We start from the raw sequence: 24217 nt of genomic DNA, 5'->3' as shown, positions 1-24217 counted from the left end.
CAGCTGTGAATAGCCCCTTTCTGCACTAGCAGTTCCTGGGATTTTGTCATTCAGATATCAGACTCATGCTTTTGCTTGTGTTATATTCTGCGTTTGTACAGCACCTAGCAAAATGTGGTCCTGGTCCAGATGCTCCAGCAGCACAACAAAACAGTAATATCGCTGAGCATTTCCAGGACCTGCAAAAGGCTGGATCCTGAACAACAGTAACTTCACTGACAACTGTGTGTGCTCAGTACTGCTTAGGATCTGGCCCTAAATAGTCTGACGGATCACGTCTGGAGCATTTCTGGGGGAATGGAGAAAACAAACCTTAGTCTCTATGATGGGAAAACCTGAGGGCAAATGTGTTACTATTACAAAGCATCTTTGACTCTGAAGTGTGCCTAAACAAACACCAGTATAGCGTACGTAGAGGACATACTTCCCCACTGCTAAGATGAAGTTGCCTCTGGGGTGCATCATGGCAGCTGTATAGCAGGGTACATTAATGTGATGTAACAGATTAGGACAGGAAGGGAAGAATACTTCGTTTAATTCAGATTTTCTTACCCTGTGGGTCAGGATCCAAAATTGGGTCGTCAGAATGTTTCAAAGGGTCGCGTGGCAGCTCCTGTCCCATGGAGTTGGCTGGGCTTGCCTCCCTGATCCAGTTACTGCAACCTCTAGGGTCCCAGACCTACTCAGGGTTAGCCCAGCTGTCATGATGACGGGAGTCCAGGTGGACTAAATTTGAGTGAGTGGCACTGTAACCCCATGAGCCAGATCACAACTCCATTCACACAAATTTGGTCCAGTCAAGGGGGGCAGGGCCAAACCTGAGCAACGCTGCAACCCCATAGGTTGCAACGCCCAGAGCAGACAGCCAAGCCCCGCTAGCCCCATAGCACAGGAAATGCCATTGTGGGGTGAGTGACAGACAGGACCCAGCCACCCATTCCTCCCAGGGGCAAGATCTGACCAAAACCACCCAAGGACCTCCAACTCCCTGACTCAGAGGGAAGAGCCCCAGCTAGTCACTAATACCAGACCAAAGAATTCTTCCAGAAAAGCATTGTGTGCGCAACTTTGCTAGTGCAGGAGATTGAAACAGGATGGCAGAACACGGTGGTACAGTCAGATCTCTTCACAACCACCTCCTCCACAGAGGGGAAAAAACAGAATTCCTGTTTTACTGGCTTCTCTTGCTCTTCCTGTCCATCCCAGCTCAGCTCACTATCTTTTCCCCAGTTCCTTCTCCATTGTTCCCCTTCTCCTCCCTATCATGACATTTTAGTCAGAAAAGAGTTAAACTAACATCAAAGAGCAAAAAATCAACTCTGCATTTCACTCTGTAATGGCATTTTTCTTTTAATCTCTTTAGTTGGTAACTCATGTATGAGCAGATAGGGTCCTAAAAGTTCACACCGATCACACCCAACTGAGTGCCACATCTTCGTCTGTCCCATGCCCAGTGTCTCCCCTGGCAGAGGAGTTTGTGTTACACTCTCCTGACCAAACAACAGCCATTGCCATTTGAGGCTGGTAAGCTCAGCTTGCTCCCTGAGAGGTATCCCAGAAGAGGGAGTGCCTGGATTAAATTGAAAATCCTATTCAAAGGCCAACTCCTCTTAGCAGTTTGAATCCATGGATTCAAGAGGCTTGAAATTGGTTTCTCCTTCAACGTGAGTTGGAAGGTTTCTAACAGCTGAGATTGAAGGTCAAGATTACGTGTTCCTCCTGAGCAAGCCAGTGACATCAGAAATGCTAGAGTAAAGCAGGAAGCGGCCTTCCTTATGTTGCCTTAGGGAAATAACGTATAATCTTTCAAGAGACACAGAAACTCTAGGCAGCTAATGTAAAGTGAGAGAAAATTATTTTCATTTGTTTTTAAAATGTATTGATCTGTAATTTTATATTCTGATAATGCACTCAGAAGTTTAGGATTAATTTTTTTAAAGTGATGTGATTTTCGTTGCCCCACATTTTGAGACACTTGAAAGGGGCTTGATTTTCAAAACATGCTGAGCACCCGACCTCTAAAAGGCAGGTCTCCTTAAACTGTCACGTTTGGCCCCCAAAATCACAATTTGTTTTGGAAATTTAGACTTTTTTTGCATGTATTTTTAAAGCATTTCCATTCACCCTTAAGGGGTATTCGCAATTTTAAAATCCACTCATTCTATTACTGATTTGGTATCTTAGAAAACAATTGCACTTATTTTACTTTTGCCATTCGATCCAACCTGGGCTGTAATAATTGTCAGAGATTTTGTGTTAAGATATCTGACTTTTAATTTATATTGCAGCTTACTTAGTGTTTCATTGATGATCACTTTTATGCCAGTAGCAATGCTATTTTAAAATCCACTTTACACTTAAATCCTAATGGCAGGTGCTAACACCAGAGAGAATTTATTAATTTGTAAGAGTTACTGTACCAGACTGAGTCATGTGTCACTTGCTTTCACCACTGATCTGATCACACTCAGGCCTTTGGATAACACAGGGAGTGAATGCGGAATCTAAGTCTCATTTTGTTTAATTAATCTTTGTAGAGCACTTTGAAGGTGAAGAGCATTATAAACATTCTGTATGAGTGAAATCTCCCTCTGTGAAGGGCCAGCGTGAGTACTATGAACCATCTCGCACTCAAATCTTGGGGCTTAAGCAAAATTTGAGTGTTGCACACCCCTGATACTGACCTTTTGCACAAGGGTGAATGTCACCAATTACTAGTGACAGAATAAAATTAATAGCAGACATGCTGCAAGAGTTAAAAGCTTAGACTAGGGAGAGAATAGTGTCATGGCAAGTTAAAATATTTCCCCATCATCTCAGGGTAATCCGTAGTCACGTGAGCTATTGGGTACAGTGTAACAGTTACATACCTTGTTCCATACATGTTTCCAGAGAACTCCGCATGCTCAATGAATTCACCAGCATCAATTTCTTTCTGCATTTGTTCTCTGGTCACAAAGTGGTACTCTGGATCCAGCAATATTGAAAAACAATCTACATCAGTGTGCAGTTTTCATCGGACTTAGAACAAGATAAAGGCTCAAGGCCATGTGTACACATTTGGAGACTTAAAATGTACTGAAGCACCTAAATGCCTATGTTAGGCAACTAAATGCTTATTTAGGCAACTAGCTTTCAGGCACTCAAATTAAAAAATTTGGCCCTTGGTTAACACATACAGAAACACAATGGACCCCCGCACCCCGCTCATGATATTTAGTTATGTCCAATGCATCTTTAATAATAGGCCGGATATACTGTTGCTGCTGCTAACATTGCTTCTTCTACTCTCCAGATCTCCAGTGGCCTCTCTTATTACAGTGCCATGCTTACAACGCGCTACAGTAGTAGATGAGAAGTCATTTCAGCCCAAGTGCCTCTATTTTTAAAGGCTTATTGTGCCCTCTTCCCTGAAACAAAACCCACTTTGGCTGAAATTTCTTATTCTCAGTTGAAAGGTAAACTTTCCTTTGGGAAAGTAGGTAAAAATCTCATGTGGACCTTTTTGAGCTATCCAGGCATAAAGACACCAGTAAGATGTTTCAGATGCTTTTTGGTGCTGGGTTGACTCTAATGTTGCTGCATTTTAAACCTCAATTGCTCTGGCAATTGAATTAAATTACACTGTTCCCTCCAAGTCAGTAGTAAAACAATGGCCCCAGAATGCTTTTTGGGAGGGGCCAGGTTTCTGTTCTGTGCTACTGGAGGCAAAGTCTCTTGGAACAGGGATGAAATCCAGAGCCTATTAGCCTTTAAAATCTAGATTTTCAAAACTAGATGTCTAGAGTTGCGCTCTTAAATCCACCTGTAGGTACCTAAATTAAGTGGCCTGATTTTCAAAAGTTTTGCGCACCCAGTAACTCCCATTGAAGTTAATCAGAGCTGCTGAGTACTCAGCACTTCAGCACACTCCGTCCTAAACTGTTGTGTAATGTTGCTGTGTGCTACTATGCAGCTGCTGCCTCCTACAACAGAGGCAGCTGCGTTTCATTTGAAGGTGAAGTGATCCCTGTGTGTAGTTTGTATCTTCAGTTTATAAGACCCTTTGAGATCATTCAGAATGAAAGGTCCTATGTAAGCGTAAAATACTGTTATTGGACATGTACTGAATAAATACACTCCATAAACGCTAAGTAAATAAGGTCTGACTTCCCCACAATTGCACTTTCACGGAATGTGCCCATAAACAACAGAACTTGCTCAAACATGTACTTATCCATTGGTTACAAGCCTTGTTTGCTCTTCATTGTCTCCAGCAAAACTGGCTACTCCTCTCAGGTTCTGCAAGCTTTGGCATAGTGGGAAACGTCATCCAGAATTCTCAGAGCAGTAGCCCTGCCTAATCTGACAATACACACAAGTGCAATATACTGACCTTTGCCATTCACTTCTCCGACTCTTGGTTGCCTTGTCGTATCTATAAGCAAACACAGTCTCTGTAATTTTGTAATTCACCCAAGAATAAAATAATATAAAAGCAATACAAAGCCACCTACTCAGCAGCATACACAGGCTTCAATTCGATCACTTGGTAATTTGATTCTGTTTAATTTGATCAAAGCTTCTGGACCCAATTTGCACCATTTGTTTCTAAAAGCAGCGAAGAATCCTGTGGCACCTTATAGACTAACAGACGTTTTGGAGCATGAGCTTTTGTGGGTGAATACCCACTTCCTCAGATGACATGCATCTGAGGAAGTGGGTATTCACCCACGAAAGCTCATGCTCCAAAACGTCTGTTAGTCTATAAGGTGCCACAGGATTCTTTGCTGCTTTTACAGATCCAGACTGACACGGCTACCCCTCTGATACTTGACATTTGTTTCTAATTGCTTTAAGCAGGTATTATTAGATGATTCAGTCATTGCTTATAGAGGAGAAGGATGGTCCAGTGGTTAGGGTCCTAGCTTGGGACTTGTGAGACCCAGATACAATTCCTTGTTCCAGCACAGACTTCCTGTGTAACACTGGGCAAATTACTTAGGGTTTGTCTATACAGAGAAAAAGCCTGCGTTAGCTACTGTGCTCTGCCTTCCCACGTAGACATTCTTACTGTGCACGAAGAATGCCTTTGTGCTCATTAGCTTAACAAACTTTGGCAGTGCATCAAGGTAAACTTCCTGAGAGAGTCAGCGTGGGGTAGCTACTGTGCTTCAAATTCACACCCTAGCTTACTGTGCATCAATCTCCTTGTATAGACAAGCCCTTAATGTATTGTAGCGAGGCGGTGTCGTTTCCCCCCCGCCACCCCCAAGAGGGATGAGCCCCCCTCAACACCAGAGTGGGTGGAGACAGTAAGTCCTGCACTCACCCCCCAGAGGTCAAGGCATAGGACAGGAAGTATAAAAGCCCGACCCCAGAGCTCATTCGGGAGGCAGCCACCAGAGAGGCCAGACACCTCCAACCTAGCTCCCGGATGGGAGACCCCAACGACTTACAGCGGACCTGAGTACTGGCCTGACCTGCTGACGCCTGATGCCGACCAGAGCCCAGAGGAGCAGCCCGGCCTGCCCCTCGCCAGTTACCCAGAGGACCCCAGGTTGTTTGATCCCCTGGAGGACACTGTCTGGACCCAGGTATCTCCAGAGGGGCAGTTCGAAGTAGCCCAGGGGCAGCCGACCCTAGGCTCTAGCAGTGCTGCAGCTAGACTATGTCAATGTGTTGTGGCCAGGATCCCCACTGACTCAGCAGCAGGCCTTCTGCCACTGCTAGGACCCCAGGCTGGGACGCAGTGGAGTGGGTGGGCCTGCGTCCGCCCTGGGCTCAGGCTTGTCATTTACCTGCCTTTGCTCAGCTCCTGCCTGAGGACCTGAGCCTTCAGCTCACTTTTGCCCCGACCCAACTCAGGGCCTAGGCCTGCTAATTGTATAAACTGTTGCTCAGCTTCTGCCTAAGGGCCTGACCCTTTGACCTGCTATTGCAAGGGGACCACAGGCCGGGCACAAATGACTGACTCTGTTTGCCTCTATTGCTGCCACAGTGAGAGACTCCCCCACAGCCAGGCTAATTCCCCATCAGCAACTGGAAGTAAGTTGCAAGGCGCTGTGGTTCCCCATCGCTCCGGAGAGTGACGAGCCCCGGCCAAACCCTTCTACAGGTATGTACATACTACAAGCTCTGCTGTAGACACTTACGACTAGGGTGACCGGATATTCCAATTTTATAGAGACAGTCCCGATTTTTGGGTCTTTTTCTTATATAGGCTCCTATTACCCCCCATCCCCCATCCTGATTTTTCACATTTGCTGTCTGGTCACCCTACTTATGACAGCAATGGAAGGGGGGTTTCTGTTACTGTAGTAAATCCACCCCCTTGAGAGGCATCTTCCATCAACCTAGCTGTGTCTATAGTGAGGATTAGGTTGATCTAACTAAACTGCACATCTTGTGAAATTTTTCACAGCCCTGAGTGATGTAGCTACGTTGACCTGCATTTTAGGTTTAAACCAGGCTTAAGTCTTCCTGTGCCCTAGGCCCCCCTCTGTAAAACAGGGATAATTCTACTTCCCTACTCCACTGTATTGGATAAATTCATTTCAGAAAACTGAGAGGTGCTCATATAGATAGATTTAATGAATAAGGTCAGAGCTCTGAATGAGATAAGAGACTAAGTTAGAATCCATACGGAGACCACTATAAGTTGTGTTATTCTGAAGCACTACCATGCAGGGGGGCTGGAACACTTTGTATACTGGGGTACTGAGAGCCACTGAACCAAACTATAAACTCTGTATATAATAGAAACCACTTCAAGCCATGGGGTGGAGTAGCCTCCCTAATTCCAGCACCAGTGCTATCATGTGCTCTAGAAACTGTGATACATCCTCTGGCAGTCAGCATGGAACACAAACTGGTTGGAATGGACTTGATCAAAAGGAGGATGTGGTCTCATCTATAAGCTTCTAAAAGCATTGATCAGCTGGGTGTAAGTGCTGTGCATGGATTTAAAAAAAAAAGGCAGCCTAGGGGACAGACAAAGTCTATTTCTGTGCTGAACTGCACCTGAAGAAGTGGGGGTTTTTACCCACAAAAGCTTATACCCAAATAAATCTGTTAATCTTTAAGGTGCCATCAGACTCCTTGTTGTTTTTGTGGATACAGACTAACACCACTACCCCAATACTTGTGATGTGAGATTTCTGTTAGGTTGCTAGAGACATACAAAGAAGCATTATACATGTATCAAAGGGAGACATTTTAAAGTCTTTTAGTCTCAAGTACTTTTAAACTTATTCTGAAAGTCACAACATTCAGAGAGGAATTTGTGGAAGTCTGGGGCCAGGATTTTGCCAAGAACCTCCAAGCTACTGGTACAGAAAGTTCCTACTGCAGTAAAAATCCATTTGATAAGTAAACCTAAAGACAATACCCAAAGTCCCAGCAAAAATAAGCAACCAAGCAGAGCTGGACTTCAATAAGAATCCCATTGTTCTCAAAGCCTTGAAGATACTTCTAAGTGGTCAGTGAAGGCAGCAGGTGCTAACTGCATGTTTTGCAGTGGACAGGTTGTGTAAAAGAAGACTGGAAATTCAAGCCTAGCCATCCTCTGGAAATTCAGAATGCAATTACCCAGGTTATAGACTGAGAATCTGCAACATCATTAATATTCAACAGTAGCTCTTTTAAAAATTAGCGGGCAAAAAAAATAGAACCACATTTTGCAAAGATGATTTTAAAAAATTGGTTTAAAGAAAGCAGTTAATGAGCCAAAACAACTTGTCTGAACTGGGCTACACGAATGTGCACTGTAGACTGGAAATCGGCGATGTACAGTTGCTAATATAGAGGGCCCTCAATCTAGACCTAAAACATGACTTTCTAAAATTCATTTTCTTTAGACCAAAGGGTCAGAGATTTGGGTTAACTTTTAAATCTCGCACAACTTCCGGGATACCGTATCCGGTGATAGAGGCTTTATCAATCAAATACATTTTAAAGCCTGCAAATGGGAGGGCTACATTTATCCTGTTCCATTTAACATCTGAAATTGAATATCACCACCTCAATTAATACATGTCTTTTAGAGATTGTAATCATTGTGGGACAAAGACTGTGCCTTCCCATATGTCTGTACAACTTGGAGAATGTTACTGGAAACAAGCAAACCACCAACATCTTCTTGTCACATCGAAAAGACAAAGCACAGATTATATCACAGGTCATCTACTCAGAGTCCTGTAGCCGTGGTCCAGTCGTGGGATATTCATTTATTATTTAACTCCTTATCTTACTTTTCTAGTGCCCAGATACTAAGGTGACTAGCACTCACCTATATACGATAAACTCAACATTCATAGCTCTCCACATTTTAGAGGTGGATGAGAGGGACAGTAAGTTAGCCATAATAGGACTATTTACGTACTAAAGAAATCCACCACACACTTCTCAGGTAGAGAAAACAAAGACTGCTGTATAGCTTACAGTTCTAAGCAGGAAAATAAATCAATGAGCCAAAACAATCACTGGCACAAGCAGGTAAGTAACTCAGTGTCAGGATACAAGAATCTGAATAGAAGAGCAGAACTATTCTGCTGACTCACCCTAACAGCCAGACCACATAGGTTTCATTAAATCCACCCACAGAAAGGTTAAAGCTTTCAGAAAAGCAGGTGGGGTCTTGCACAGAGGAATCTTAATCAGTCCTCTCAGGGTGTTTAGAGGACACAAGTCATATGTTTGTAAGTACAGTTCTGCTTTAGAGCTTTGTGACTTTAAGACTAAAGACAAACCCCAGTAAGGGATGACTCTGAACCAACATCCGTTGCATGCTGTTTTAGGGGTAGCATGAAAATATCAACCTTTTAAAAGGTGAAATTCTAATGAAGTTACTGGAGTCCTGTCCATTTACACCAGCAGTAAAACCTAGCCCAAGTTATGTAAACATACTTACTAGCACACAAGTTAAGATAGATCCATTAACTCAAGCCACAACAGCTAACATGCAATTTTTATGATTTGGGGGCTAACTATTTGAAAACTATGTGTAGTAGCTACACAGTCAGGCCCTTGGATTTATTAAGCTTTGGTTTCACTTTCCCTGCCCCCTCAGCTGGGTTGTGCACAAATACTCACGAGAGACACTGAAGCCGAAGACATTGCTGTAGTCTTTAAGGAGCATTTTTAACAAAGTGCTTTTTCCTGCACCCGATGGGCCACTCAGAACTACCGGTCTTGGTCCCGTCATGGCTGCAGAGGGGGAAAAAACAAACACATCTCTTGGTTAGAAACACACGATCATAAGAAATGCCAGCTTTAGATTCCAGCAGATGCCTCAGGCAGAGGGGAAGGTTTCTGTTCATTGCCCTCACTTACAAGCTACTGCAGCCAACTACGCAATCATCAGCGAACAAATGGCACCGCCTAGGCGAGGAAAAGGGGTATCAAAAGAAACAGTAGCAGTGGACCTGAGAGGAAATATGAAATCAGATAAGCATAAATTCTCACAATGTATGACTGAAGTGACTAGTTTAGTGCTGGTGGTGAAATGTGCTGGACTGACAGCTCTAGAGAGCAACATCCTCTCTCCAGAGAGAGAACACAGGATGAGCAGCAACAGGACAACATTTCCTCCCACTGTGCCTCAACCCTTACCTGGAGGGAACATCCCTAGGCCAAAGTGAGCTCAGTCACCAGGATCCAGTCAGTTAAGGCCTCTTTATTGAGACTGCTAACAAGAGGGACAGCTAGTGCCAAGTATAGGGTGAATTCAATGTGATGTGGGCAAGTGCCCCCAAGGAACTGAACTGAGATCAAACTCACTTCATATAGTCCCACTGAACAGCAGTCAGACGGATGCCAGCGGCTACTAAGCTGGGCAGGATTCATGGTGAGAGCACAAGATTCGCTTTTGCCTATTACCCGGCCCCTGAACCATTTAGTCCCAAGGGATGGACTTTTCTCTAAACAGAAAAGGGACTAGTATTCCGTTTGCTGGACAGTATGAAGAAGCATGTTTACATGGGTATTTGGTTTGTAGGTTGTCAGGGGACCCTTCTATACTCAATTGTTGAGCCAAACCATGTTTTCCCCCCAGGATACCTACAGTCTTTATAAATGTCATCTGTTATCCCAATATGACACCTTGTACACACAATGTGATGTTCGTTTACCACACATGTTTAATAAAGGTGAGCAAAAACATGTGCACTGCAAGGTCTCAAGGAAGTAAAACTGCCAAAGAACCAGTTTAGCTCATTTTTTCATTTTCACTGATGTCAGTGGAATAACTTTTCCTTATCTAAGTGACACACTGATAAGAAACCTATGTATGATGCAGCTTGGGAGAGATGGGGGAAGAGAATTCAGTTCAGCTATAAAAGCTTGAATCACAATACCGGAGATGTAAAAGAGCAACTGATCCAGGCACTGTAGATGTTGCCACAGAACTTTCATCATGAACAAGCTGACCCGCTCATTTCAAAGAGGAAAAACCAAGGGAGACGGGCATGTCTTAGGAGACTGGTAACACATTGCAGAACCTTTCATCTTTCCAAATCCTGGCCAGGTTGGTAGTGACTGAAAACCATTACCCTCTGACAGTTGTTTGGTGGTCTCAGTCCAGTCTGCCTTAGACAAGAGTCCACATAACCCCCATCCACCATAAATAGTTGACAAACTCAGCAGAGGATGGAACGGATAAGTGTGCCCAACACCCCCTCATTGCTAGAGTTGGCCCCTCAGGTCATACCAGAGGCACTGTGGTGATTGAAGCCATCGTTCTGTGGCTAGGTGAGGACTTCCATCCCCATGGCTATCAACCACTGCACTTTCATCAGTACTGGGTTTACATGAAAGTTTACAAAAAAAGTACATTATGCTACAACATTTTGGACCCTGTTATGAGGGTGCAAACATACCCCAACCTTGGAGAGGGTGGGTCTTTGTCTCCCGCTAGTGGCTGAGCCACACAAGTGGATAAGGGTTTACTACAGCTACAAAAGTAGCGGAAATTACACAAGCTTGAGCTCCAGCGGTAGAAGCTTATGTACTGAAGGTTACAGATTCAAACCCCAGTGAAGTCTTTCCTCAACTAAAAGGTAACACTCCTGCCCCTACTACTCTTCCCCCCCCCCAACCTCCCCTAAATAAAATCCCAATGTACATTCTGATCTCTGAATGCCCTCTCTCTGCAGATCTGGCCTCTTTTGGCTCAGCATCTGCAGATGACTCTCAGCAAGGATCTTACTCTCATGCAGAGTACAGGGAAGAGGGCTGTTTCAGACAGATGACGGAACTGAGTAATATTTTTTTAAGTTAAATAAAGCCTTTCTGTTGGTGGTCAGCGGTAGATGGGCTGTTAGGATGTGATCTGTGAAAAACACACAAAACCAGCCTCTTATCACACTTTGCAAGGAGCGAGAATTACTTCACAATACTGAATTCCCAGGCTCAGTGCCCTTCTTCCCTCCATGGGCGAGCGTAGCTTGGACCCTAAACTGGAAGGTGGGCAGCTCCTCCACTCAATCCCATTGTGACACTGACTCATTCTGTGACCTTGGGCCAGACACAACCTACCAGCGACTGTTTGCTTACCTAGTATTGGGAGCGCGGGCGGGGGGGGGGGGGAAAAGAGGGCGTGTTCACTTGCATAATTCCGTGGGGTGTGAGGTGAGTTAATACTTAGCCAACGCTCACATAGGTGCAGATGAATTGCATCCTGTATTGGCATGCAAAGCACCCTCAAAGGAACAATCCTGCACTAGTAACAGCTGCTGGACTAGAAGATTTAGTAGGTCTCATCTCAAACTCGTAGAGACACAATTAGACACTTACAGAATTAGTTCCAGTCACATATGCACTGCAGGCTTACCTAACGTGACAACTCAGACTCAGGGCAAGTAGAACAGAGCAGGTGGATTATTTGTGTATCCCTAACTCTAAACTGTACAGCCCCACAGTCCATCCAGATGCTATATTTATAAATTCAGCAAGCTCCAAAATCAGCACACGAATCCTCTGTATACCCCATACAGGATATTATGCATTACCAGACACTTGCCTGACAACTACTAATCTCTGTATACACTGAAGGGAATTTTTATATACAAAAGAAAGTGTTGTTTGTACAAAATTCTACCAACACAAATTTATTTTATTACAAAAGAACCCCCATGAAGTTAATTACAAGCACTAGTCAAGTAGGGACTATACCCATTTTACTTTTACAAAAACATAGCAACTGGAAAATGAAGAGACACTAGATTTACAGATGCTCCCCAACTTACGCAAGCGTTCTGTTCTGGAATGCCTTGCGTAAGTCGAATTTTCCATAAGTCGGGAACGTATACCCAACAATTACGGAAAAAAAAAGTTTACAGAACTTACGGAACTTTTTCATAAATCCAGATTTGCGTAAATCGGGTCTGCGTAATCCAGGGAGCGTCTGTATTATTATTTAATTTATTCCCCAGGAATTGGTCCCTACAGCATATTTATTAGTGCTTTATCCTATCTAGTTTTTAATCACTTTCCATGGTTTAATAAACCTCACAGTTAGAATTTCAACCTACATAGTCTTTCCTTCCAGCCTGAAGTGTTTGGCGGAGTACCCACTAAATTTCAAAAGTCATGCTAGATACCAAAGTGGAGAAAATGCGTTCCTGTCCACTTGCCAAGTACTGAAGAGGCTCCAGGATCTTAATGGTTAGAGCCGAGGATGAGGAATAAGAAGCCCCGCGTTTTATTCCCAGCTCTGCTGCTAACTCACTGTGTGAAGTATCAGAGGGGTAGCCGTGTTAGTCTGGATCTGTAAAAGCAGCAAAGAATCCTGTGGCACCTTATAGACTAACAGACGTTTTGGAGCATGAGCTTCCGTGGGTGAATACCCACTTCTTGCACAAGTCACTCAGTCTCTCTCTCTGCCTGGGTGTCCACTTTCCCCAATCCATAAAATAAGGATAACCGCTAAGTGATAGGGTCATGATGAGGCTTAATTAAAATACTTTTAACAACGAGGCTCTGCAAGTGCAAATTATTATTACTGTTTTGTTCTAGGAAAGCACCAGATATATAAGGCAGTTTTTTCTCCAGCCCTTCAAAAGCTGAATATTGTAGTAACTAAGGTTACATTTACATACAGACCTTACAATGGCACAGTTGTACCACTGCAGTTGCGGTGCAGTAAGGTCTCCCAAGTAGCAGCTCTATGCCGGTGGGAGAGAGCTCTCCCATGGGCATAATTAAATCAACCTCCACACACTCTGACACTCAAATGCCAAAGTGGATCTTTGCCGCTTATCTAGGTATTAATAATTCACTCTTCACCACAGTATCTGCCTGCTAACAAGAATTCCTTGAGCTGCCTGAAACACAGAACTCTTTAGTCTCCTACTTGTATATGCCAGTCAGGAGTGCTTGGATATTTTTAATTCTTGCTGTTTCCTCTTTTACATTTTCTTTTCTCTGCTCACATTTATTTTCCTGTCCGTTAACAGCCACTAACAGGAAAGGAAAATTTAAAGCAAACAAAATTTGTTACAGGAACTGCACTCTATTCAAAGCTGATCCGGAAAGGAGGCAGAGAGAATTGCGGTTGCTTAAATAGCACTAGCATATTAGCAACATTCCTTGATTACATGGCTTACCTTTTACTTTTATGCCCTTTTAGTCGAAGTATAAAATCCAGCTCTTTGTAACAGCAACAAACTGATAATGTGAGTGAGCAGGCAGAAAGCTGAGCTATTTGTGAACCATCTAAATCCTTAATTACAGAGTCTCCACCTTAAAGGAGCCAATGAAAACTCTCCGCTGACCTTTAATCTCCTCCTGTGGTTTCTTCCATTCTCCTACTTTTCTTATTGCTAAATCTCCACGCATGCCCCGGTAACACTCTGGTAAATGCCAGCATAAGCTTTCCACATCAAAGCATACTCTGTTTTTTAAGAAATACGAGGGACCAACTTAAGTGACTGTTTATATGTAACTAATCTGAAATATTACACATCCATAAAAAGAACATCTTAGCAGCAAAGACACGATCAGCAATCAAAACAAGTACAAAACGGAAAGGGTTTGCTACTTAATTCAAGATAAAAGGAGGAAATTTGGGTCAACTTTGACTGCACTCTCAATGCTGAGCTCTCAGGTACAGCTGTGAAAACACAGAGGAAAATTTAGTAATCAGATCTTTATTTTACCTATACCTTTCTCCATAGATAGCAAAAGTTATTGCAACTGAACTAGGTCAGATTCTGATCTCAATTACACTCTGAATTTACACTAGTAGCTCTGCTGAGTTTAATTTTATACTGACATAACACAGACTCTGGATCTACCAATATACAAGAATACAGTATAGACCCACTGCTTAGTGATATACGGGCATATGCTAGATTCCATATCCAGCTCAGTCCTGCAGAAGGATGAGGTTATTTTTGTAACCTAGTTTGAGTCATTACCTTGACTCTCACCTATGCCACTACTGATTTGTAACTCGGCTGATCGTCACAAAGGAGAAAGGTCTGTGTCTAAACAGGGGAAATGATATGGCTTAGGAGGAGGTCAGGCAAACTGGAGATTGCATACTAATAAGATTCTGGTAAGTAACTACTTTAAGGCTTATTTTTAGCATAATCCTGCTAGACAGCAAGATAGACAAATGCTAAAAACTGCCAGGACAATTTAAATCATTTATTGCCATGTTTTTTGTTGTACTGAGTAAGCCCGGTGTGCATTAAAGCTGTGAGTAAAACCCTTTAGATGGTAATGGAATGCAGAGATTTCACCCATACATCAGTAGTGCCAATCCAGCCCACATCAGTAGAAACTGGAAGGGGTGTTACTATCTGATGGCTCTTTAATGGCCTCTGTAAAGCAAGCCAATGGTCTCAGTCTAGATCCCAACAGACAGGTGCACACAGCACAAAAAACACCAGCACAACCAGTTCCCTCGTTGGCAGCTGCATAGACATTACGGTCAACAGGGATCATTAGGATCATCTAGTCTGACTTCCTGCATAATACAAGCCCGATAATTTCACCCAAGGAATCCTGCATTAAGCCCATAATTTCAGGTTGAGCTACAGTATTTCTTTGAGGAAGACACCCAAACTCAGCATAAAGGCCAAAGACTGACTAAGTCATGGTGACTGAACTATTCTTGTTCCTTAGAGACAGTCCATTTCTTGTAAGTGGTAAAAGATCTTATTGCTGCTCTTCACGCAGTTGCTTGTACAATATTTGGTCTGTAGCTAAATAAAGGGCTTCGGGCCTAAAGCTAGGCTCCTAAACTCATTTTAAGATTTGATCATTTTGGTGTCCATCTCCAGAACTGTCAACCTAGCATCCTTCTCCAATACAAAAATTAATTTTGAAATTCAACGAGAAACTTGCAGCACTAAATCTGACCTAACACATGTGTGGCTATACTGGAGTATTTTCCAAGATACAGTCTGGGGAATTTCAAACAAAATACTCAGTATATTACCTCTGTGATGTTAAGAGGAAAAATAGGACATATTACGTAGGCTGGCCTCAAAGTGGAATTACGCTGTTCCAGTAAAATAATTTGGGAATTATAAAAATACCTTGTCTGCCCTTATAAGGGAATGCGAACAGAGGTGCATATCAAACATTCCACCAGTCTCTGAGCTGTTACTATATACCTTAGCACACTGAGGATACAATCATGATTGGTGTCTTTAGGTGTGACCGAAATACAAACGGTCAATCATTTGGGCTTTCAGGCTCAGGTCCTGGAAACAGAACAGATAACTGGTAGGATAAAAGGGTCTGGAAACATTAATATATTCAAAAAATACTATTTTAGGGGGTTAAATGGAAAAATAAACCTAGTTCTGGGCTTCCTAGTACACTCTAAGGCCATGCCCTACAGCCCTCTATGAAAGTTAACTGGCAACACCATTTTCCTAGTTAATTCTGTGCCAAGATGTTGAACAAAAGCAACAGAAAAAGAAAGCGACATCTAAGCCAGGACAAACATCTGACTTAAAATAGCCAACCATTTGAATATTAAAACCCACCAGCCTTCATCATTTGTTTTTTCTACCCAAACAATCCATGTTAAAAAAAAAAAAAAAAAAAAACTAACAAAACTGGCCTTATGAGGAACTCTACCCGGCTGAGCTTTTGGCATCATTGGATGCTAAAATTAGGATTGACAGGGGAATCTGATATCCAACTAGAGGTCAATGCATGTTGGGTATTTGCATAAAATCTGAGAAGGAGCAAATACAACAGGAACTTGGAACACACCAAAGTACTGAAGGAATATGATTAACCTCATGGGCATTGCTCCTCCTGATATACGCCAGGATGTTGCTATTAAAGTCAAGCACAAAAGGCAATGCACAGATCCAAGACATCTACTATATCAGGGGTCCCCAATGCGGGGCCCACAGATGTGGCGCCTGCGTCCTGGCTGGCAGTTGAGCATCCGCCAAAATGCCACCGAATTTCTGCGGCATTTCGGCAGCAACGCCTCTTGATGACACTGCTTGCCGCTGACAAGCCACGTCATTGAGAGGTGTCACTGCCAAAATGCCGCAGAAATTCGCTGGCATTTCGGCGGATGCTCGACCACTGCCACGGTCCTTCGTCTGGCACTCGCCTGATGAAAAGGTTGGGGACCACTGTACTATATGATGCAACATTGATGCTGAGTTGACCGAAGTCATGACAAAGTTTTCTAGCCACCATTAAACTCCTAACATTATCACTCTCACACCCAGGGTTCATTTAGCAACCAAGAGGAGAACAACTCTGTAACATGTGCACTCCAGCTCCCACCAATTGAGCCCCTACCACTCAGTGCAGATCAGCCCAGGGCTACATAGTGTTCCCTTAATCAACTCTGCACTGGAGTTGGCTGGTCTAGAGATGTAATGATCAAGTGGAGCTACATCACTGGCCCCTTCTGTGACTGCGGCAGAGAGCCTCAAAATAGGAAGCATCTCCTGGAATGCCAGCTGCTTGAGCACAAATGTCTTCCAGTGACTTGGACTGCAATGATCAGAAAATCGTATGTGCATGAATGTAGCCGGAAGCAGTATGAGAACACGACAAGAAGATGGGTAACTATTTCTTTTTGCTGTGCCCATTCACCACTGTATTTGAGCATTTTAGTTAATTAGAAAGTAGATCTGGGTTTGGGGTGGAGGTGTCATTACCTGCACAAACTTTGAGGTGCTATTTCAAACAACAACTTTTTTTCTAACAGGCAGCTACCAGACCTGATACTATTAGGGTCCCTGGGCTGGTGTCTGAAGTAGAGGGCGGGCTCAGGCTCTCCCCTTTGCCCCCCTGACAAATCACCGAGACTGGGAGACAACAGAGACTGCGCGAGGGAGGAGAGCTTCTCCTCACCTCCCTTGCCGGCTTATGACAGAAATATCTCAGTAGGCTGTGACCCTTGCCTCTAGAGAGAAAAGGGCTACGTGGAGGGTCACTATGAGTCTCTGAGGCTAGCAAAATCCACCAGGAAATACAGGACTCATGGAGACAAGGACAGAGCTATGTCACAGTACCCAGGAAGCAGTTGAAGCTTTGGATGCTGGGGGAAGATGCACCTCCTTTCTCTCTCCCTCTTTTGAGCAAAGATGACCATGTTAGAGGGAGGGAATGAGACTTGCATTTCTTGTTCCCCCACCCCAGCAACTCTGAAAGCAACACACAGAGCTGCTACCTATTGGTACAGACACATCAGACTTGCATCTCCAACTGGGTGTTGCAGAACAAGACACTGAAGCCATTGCTTTTTATTGGAGATATTTTGTTGACAGCCTCCATCAGTGCCTTTTGATAGGCAAGGGCTGTAACTTGAATTCAGAAGCTGCTCAGTTTCCCACCTGGCGGCTATGTAGGAGAGCCAGAAATTTGCCCTGATAATTAAAAGGATCCCACCTAAGATTGAAAAAGATGTTTGCATTTGAATTGTGGAAGTAGAGCAAGAACTGACAGGGATTTGAAAGGGATTTCAATGCAAACAGGCCCCTCTGTGAGCAAGAGTCAGGCCAGCCGTAACGCTAATAACGAGAGACTTGTATAAGCGAGGCTTGTGGGAGGTGAGTGGAAAAGAACTGTGTGAAGTTGTTGTGACCTTGTGTTAGATAAAGTATGGAATGTTGACTATAGTCTAAATAGAAGTGAGAAAAATAAGATATCAAGATGACCTACGTATAAACAAAATGCAGTTGTTGCTCATCACTGTATATAACAAAAGGTATAAATGCTGCAATTGTTTATCTGTAGAGAGACCTGTTTAGCACTCTCCCTCCACGCAATTGCTAGAGATAATAAAGTATCTGACTTGCTGCACCCAACCAGAGAGTGAGAACTCCGTTTTTCTCTGACAGAATGAAAGAAAAGAAAAATCCTATGGAGCAGGATAGGATTTTTTTAATAAAGAGGGGGATAAAATGTGTAAGGTTCCATTAAAGGACATTGTTTTAGTGACTCCGAACTGTTTTGCTGATTGAATTGCAGGCTGTGTTTTTAAATGGAAGTTATGAGTTATGAACAACACTCAAGATGCCTGACATTTATAAGAGCTGCAGGAAATAAGAGTAAATCTGAGAACCAACCAGATAGGATGCACTTGGGCAACAGTTGTCTATAGCTTCCTTTAGGAAACCACTGTGTAAGAACTCTGGAGAGTGTCTTTCAGGAAAGTATCTAAAGTGCTTTATAAACATTAAATCTCATGCCATCAATAGGAGGCAAATGTTAGATGAATTTATAAATGGATAAAAAAATCAATGGAAGTTAGGAGCCTAAATACCTTTGTGGATCTGGGTCAAAAAGACTAAGTGTCTGGCCCAAGGTCACACAACTAGCCAGTGGGAGAGACAGGAACATATAATCCAGGAGTTTTGACTCCCAGTTCTCTTCTCTAGCTACTACATACAAAACACCCCATCCCAACTAATTCTGAATCTGGATAGTCATTGAACATTTTCTAACACTTATCCTTCTCTTTGGGAGTCAGAATGTAAATAGAGTCACTCCTATGTTAATTCCACATTTTTAAGGGATGTTATTTTATACATTACGAGGGACTGCCAACTACCCTGTAAGTCACTGCAGGATTGAGTCACAACCCATGCTCCTGAACATCACTATTGGATTCTGGTTTCAAAAGAGATAAGAGAAATCCCTGGTTCTGCTTCATTTATTTCTCCCTCCCCCACTCCACCACCCCCCAAAAATAATTTGTTCCCACTTCTCCATCTTTGCTGGCAACCATCACAGCAGGTCTGTGCAGACTAAAGAGAGGTTGGAGTGGTGGAGGAAATAGTGATATGTGAATTGCAAATAATGAAGCAATTTTCCCTCCATAAGATTAGATAGCTGAGGCAGTCACTGTGGGTGGTTGCTAGTGAACATGTTAGGTCACTGCCAGTTGGCACTGCTGTGCCAGTGTTTGCCAAAAATAGCATTTACTGTACCATTTGTTGAAGATGGCCTACCACAAAGTGCACTACTGCAAAACCACAGGCGTTGTTTCTCACCAACCCTGCTGAGACACTCAACAGCATGAAGGTGGCAGTCTGATACCAGAGTGTAGATTTTACCTCAGAGAGCGCAAATCCAAGTGCACCAAGACACTCTCAGCTGCAGGAGCTTACTAGTTCCTTTGTGTGAGGCCTGATAGTAGCTCTTTGGGGGGGTCTCAGATCCTGCATCTTATCCAAGTGCTCCCCTGCTAATTTGGCCTCCAACACAACATTAATTTGGTTCAAAGGAAATGTGAATGATATTGTCTGAACTTATCTGTAACTTGTTGAATGAATCATAGAATAGAATCATCTAGTCCAACCCCCTGCTCAGAGGAGGACCAATCCCCAGACATATTTTTGCCCCACACTCCTAAATGGCCCCCTCAAGGACTGAACTCACCACCCTGGGTTTAGCAGGCCAATGCTCAAACCACTGAGCTATCCCCCCCCACTACTACATCACATAATATATATCCCTGTAATTAATTAATCCTAGATCAAAAGCGTGTGTTACTATTAAATGAGAATTTACCTGAGGTGTGAACTGCATGAAAACTAATGAAGGATTGTTTCTGGCTATCATATTGTGTTTACGTTTCGTTTACCCATCACAAGAGATGGAAGCCTTTGAAATGTTAAAAATTGCTAACTTCAAAGCATGGGTCATTGTGTTCGACAATGGAAATTCAGACACAGTCTGCAGGTGCTATTCATCAAAACCCAAGCAGGTGAAGAAGCTGTTCAAATTGTCTTCTGTGAGCAGGCTCTATGCTGGTTTAAAGGGAATGATCCTGTATCTCCGAACACTCACAGGGTTGCGTTCCAGATGCAAGACTGATATCCCCAAAGTTATTCTGCGTAACCCTGACAGACTTACGGAAAGCAAGCAGATCACTACATCTCTGCTATCATTTTGGACTTACAAATTTGACTCACCTGTTAATGTATTTTATCTGCTTTAACCTTTCTAACTCATTTCTTTTCCTTAGCTAATAAATCTTCAGTTAGTTTACTAGAAAAATTGGCCATCAGTGTTGTCTTTGGTGTGAGATTAAGAGTATCCAAGGATCTGGGATAAGTGACTGACCCTTCCACGTTGGGAGAACCTAGTGTGATGGTACAGTGATCATTAACACAAAGTCCAGTTTGTCTGGGTGGCACAGTAGGCCGGAGATCCTAAGGGGACTGTTTGTGATTCTGCAGCAAGACTAATATAGTGATCCAGGAGTGCACATTTATTACTGGCTTGGTGAAACTGAATTACAGAATATACCGCCAGTTTGGAGTGTCTGCCCCATTTTCTGATAATCTGACCTGAGATTGGCACTTATAGTTGTGAGCCACTTCAGACAGCGTGACTAAGGGTACATCTACACTACAGGATTATTCCAATTTTACATAAACCGGTTTTGTAAAACAGATTGTATAAAGTCGAGTGCACGCGGCCACACAAAGCACAATAATTCGGTGGTGTGCGTCCATGTACCGAGGCTAGCGTCGATTTCCGGAGCGTTGCACTGTGGGTAGCTATCCTGTAGCTATCCCATAGTTCCCGCAGTCTCCGCCGCCCTTTAGAATTCTATGTTGAGATCCCAATGCATGATGGTGCAAAAACAGAGTCGCGGGTGATTCTGGGTAAATGTCATCACTCATTCCTTCCTCCGTGAAAGCAGCGGCAGACAATCATTTCGCGCCCTTTTTCCCTGGATTGCCCTGGCAGACACCATAGCATGGCAACCATGGAGCCCGTTTTGCCTTTTGTCACTGTCACCGTATATGTACTGGATGCCGCTGACAGAGGCAGTACTGCAGTGCTACACAGCAGCATTCATTTGCCTTTGCAAGATAGCAGAGACAGTTATCAGTCATTCTGTACCGTCTGCCATGCCATTGTAAATTGGCGATGAGATGACGGTTATCAGTCATTCTGTACCATCTGCTGCTGTCATGGGTGCTCCTGGCTGACCTTCGCTGAGGTCGGCCGGGGGGCGCAAAGACAAAAATGGGAATGACTCCCCGGGTCATTCCCTCCTTTATGTTGTATCTAAAAATAGAGTCAGTCCTGCCTAGAATATGGGGCAAGTGTACTAGAGAACCAGTGTACCAGAGAGCACAGCCGCTCCGTGTCAGATCCCACAGAAATGATGAGCTGCATGCCATTCTAGGGGGTGCCCCTGCAACAACCCCACCCGTTGCTTCCCTCCTCCCCCAACCCTCCTGGGTTACCGTTGCAGGGTCCCCCCATTTGAGTGATGAAGTAATAAAGAATGCAAGAATAAGAAACACTGACTTTTTAGTGAGATAAAATGAGGGGGAGGCAGCCTCCAGCTGCTATGATAGTCCAGGCAGGACATTAAACGGGAGCTGGGGGAGAGGAGCCCAGCATCCCGCTGCTATGATAGTCCAGGCAGTACAGAATTTTTTCTTTAGATATGAAATGGGGGGGGTCTGATGGAGTTCGGCTCCCAGTTGCTATGATGAGGACGGTTACAAGCCGTTCTGTACCATGTGCTGGGAATAAAAGGGAGTCATTCCTATTTTTACCCAGGCGCCTCTGGCCGACCTCAGCTGAGGCCAGCCAGGAGCACACACAGGATGATGACAAGGACAGTACCAGTCCTTCTGCACTGTACCATCTGCCACCAGGGAAGGGAGGGGAGAGGATGCTGCTGTTCAGTGCCGCAGCACCGCGTCTACCAGCATGCAGCAGACATACGGTGACATTGAAAAAGGTCAAGAAACTATTTTTTTCCCTTTTCTTTCACCGGGGGGGGGGAGGCCGGGGGTAAATTGATGAGATATACCCTGAACCACCCCGGACAATGTGTTTGACCCTACAGGCATTGGGAGCTCAGCCAAGAATGCAAATACTTTTCAGAGACTGCGGGGACTGTGGGATAGCTGGAGTCCTCAGTCCCCCCCCCGCCCTTCCTCCATGAGCGGCCATTTGATTCTTTGGCTTTCCGTTACGCTTGTCACACAGCACTGTGCTGTGGACTCTGTATCATAGCCTGGAGATTTTTTTCAAATGCTCTGGCATTTTGTCTTCTGGAACAGAGCTCTGATAGAACAGATTTGTCTCCCCATACAGCGATCAGATCCAGTAGCTCCCGTACGATCAATGCTGGAGCTCTGTTTGGATTTGGTACTGCATCGCCACCCGTGCTGATCAGAGCTCCACGCTGGGCAAACAGGAAATGCAATTCAAAAGTTCGTGGGGCTTTTCCTGTCTACCTGGCCAGTGCATCCGAGTTCAGATTGCTTTCCAGAGCAGTCACAGTGGTGCACTGTGGGATACCACCCGGAGGCCAATATCGTCGATTTGCAGCCACACTAACCCTAATCTGACATGGCAATACCGATTTCAGCGCTACTCCTCTCGTCGGGGAGGAGTACAGAAACCGGTTTTAAGAGCCCTTTATATCAATATAAAGGGCCTCATTGTGTGGACGGGTGCAGGGTTAAATTGGTTTAACGCTACTAAAATCGATTTAAACGCGTAGTGTAGACCAGGCCAGAGTATACAACTGAGTCAGTCACTGCTGTTGGTATTTTGGAGACATGTGCCTAGCACATCACTGTTCTTTCCCTGCTAGCAAGTACGTTAACCAGTAGCATAAATAAATGTCTCCTAGATGGCTGATGAATATTTCACATACATCCAAGCAGACTTCCACTGGGGTACTCTAATATTCCATTGATTTTCATGGGGGAAGTGCAGCACAGCAGATAAGCCAAAGCACAGAAAGAGTTCAACAAAACTAGTGCTGATTAGCAATGGCTTGAAGAGAGAAGGTAATGAAGCCATTTTAGGAATAGAAAAGAAAATCAGAGGCAGGGCCGGCTTCAGGCACCAGCCCAGCAAGCAGCTGCATGGGGTGGCCAACGGTGAGGGGTGGCATGTCCAGGTCTTCGGCGGCAGGTCCCTCACTCTCTCTCGGAGAGAACGACCAGCCACCGAATTGCCGCCGAAGACTGAAGTGGCGGCGGTAGAGCTGCAGATCATGATGGCGGCCTTTTTTTTTTTTTTTTTTTTGCTGTTTATAGTGGCAAAAACCCTGGAGCCGGCCCTGATCAGAGGACAGTTTTTCTATAGCTTCAAGAGAGGTTTTCTGGATTAGACACCTTTAATCTCATTTCCTATTTTTAGCATGTTCTTTATAAGCAATATAGCCCCACCTTTCTAAACCATGGGACAACTGGTAGGGTCTTCAAAACTCTGAAAGTCAATCTAGTTGAAGTTTTAAGTAATATGGCAAAAATTAAGAATACTTTCCAATATACACACACAGCATTTTTGAGCTCTGAAGACATCATAGCATAACATGATACCTTCCCTTCAGGCCCAGTGCAATAACTTAACTGAACAGTAAAGAATCATAACCTGCTTTTGTCCAGAGGAAGGCTGCTTAGGGTGGGCATGCTGCAAAGCAATTGTAGACAGCAATGTGCAATTGCCAGCATGTGCTTGGGAAACCGAATTGCTGCGGTCAGCTCATGCGCTGAGACTTATGCTTAACTAGCATTCTGACAGCAAATGGCCTTTGTGAAGTTTTCACAGTGGACAGGCACTGCACACACACTGCATAAGAGACAAGGAAGTAATCTAAACACTCAATTCTATCCCCCAAAGGGATCAACCTATTCTAGACCTCCACTTTTCTCGGCCCACTTGAAAACCAAGAGAGTATTTTCACTGAGACCTCACTAGGCACAATGCTAATTGATTAAATCACTCCCTCCAGATATTATGATTTTTTTGG

At 43.9% G+C, this 24217-nt stretch overlaps 1 protein-coding gene across 3 annotated transcripts in view; it reads right to left on the bottom strand.

The window, feature by feature from the left end:
• GUK1 (guanylate kinase 1) overlaps positions 1–24217 on the bottom strand; it is a 43530-nt gene that overhangs the window by 14745 nt on the left and 4568 nt on the right. Inside the window, exons 1-4 of one of the 3 annotated variants that reach the window (XM_050942819.1) lie at positions 13584–13692; positions 9073–9186; positions 4376–4417; positions 2871–2967 (exon numbers count right to left, since the gene is read on the bottom strand). In XM_050942819.1, the coding sequence (XP_050798776.1) occupies positions 2871–2967; positions 4376–4417; positions 9073–9184 (251 nt within the window). In that variant the 5' untranslated portion in view covers positions 9185–9186; positions 13584–13692. Of the gene's footprint in view, positions 1–2870; positions 2968–4375; positions 4418–9072; positions 9187–9312; positions 9361–13583; positions 13693–24217 lie in introns of those variants that run through there. The other 2 variants (XM_050942820.1, XM_050942818.1) reach the window with 2 other exon arrangements.

The sequence above is a fragment of the Gopherus flavomarginatus genome, chromosome 2 (genome assembly GCF_025201925.1).
Source record: "Gopherus flavomarginatus isolate rGopFla2 chromosome 2, rGopFla2.mat.asm, whole genome shotgun sequence".
Lineage (NCBI taxonomy): Eukaryota > Metazoa > Chordata > Testudines > Testudinidae > Gopherus > Gopherus flavomarginatus.
This window is presented reverse-complemented; position numbering and strand designations above follow the sequence as displayed.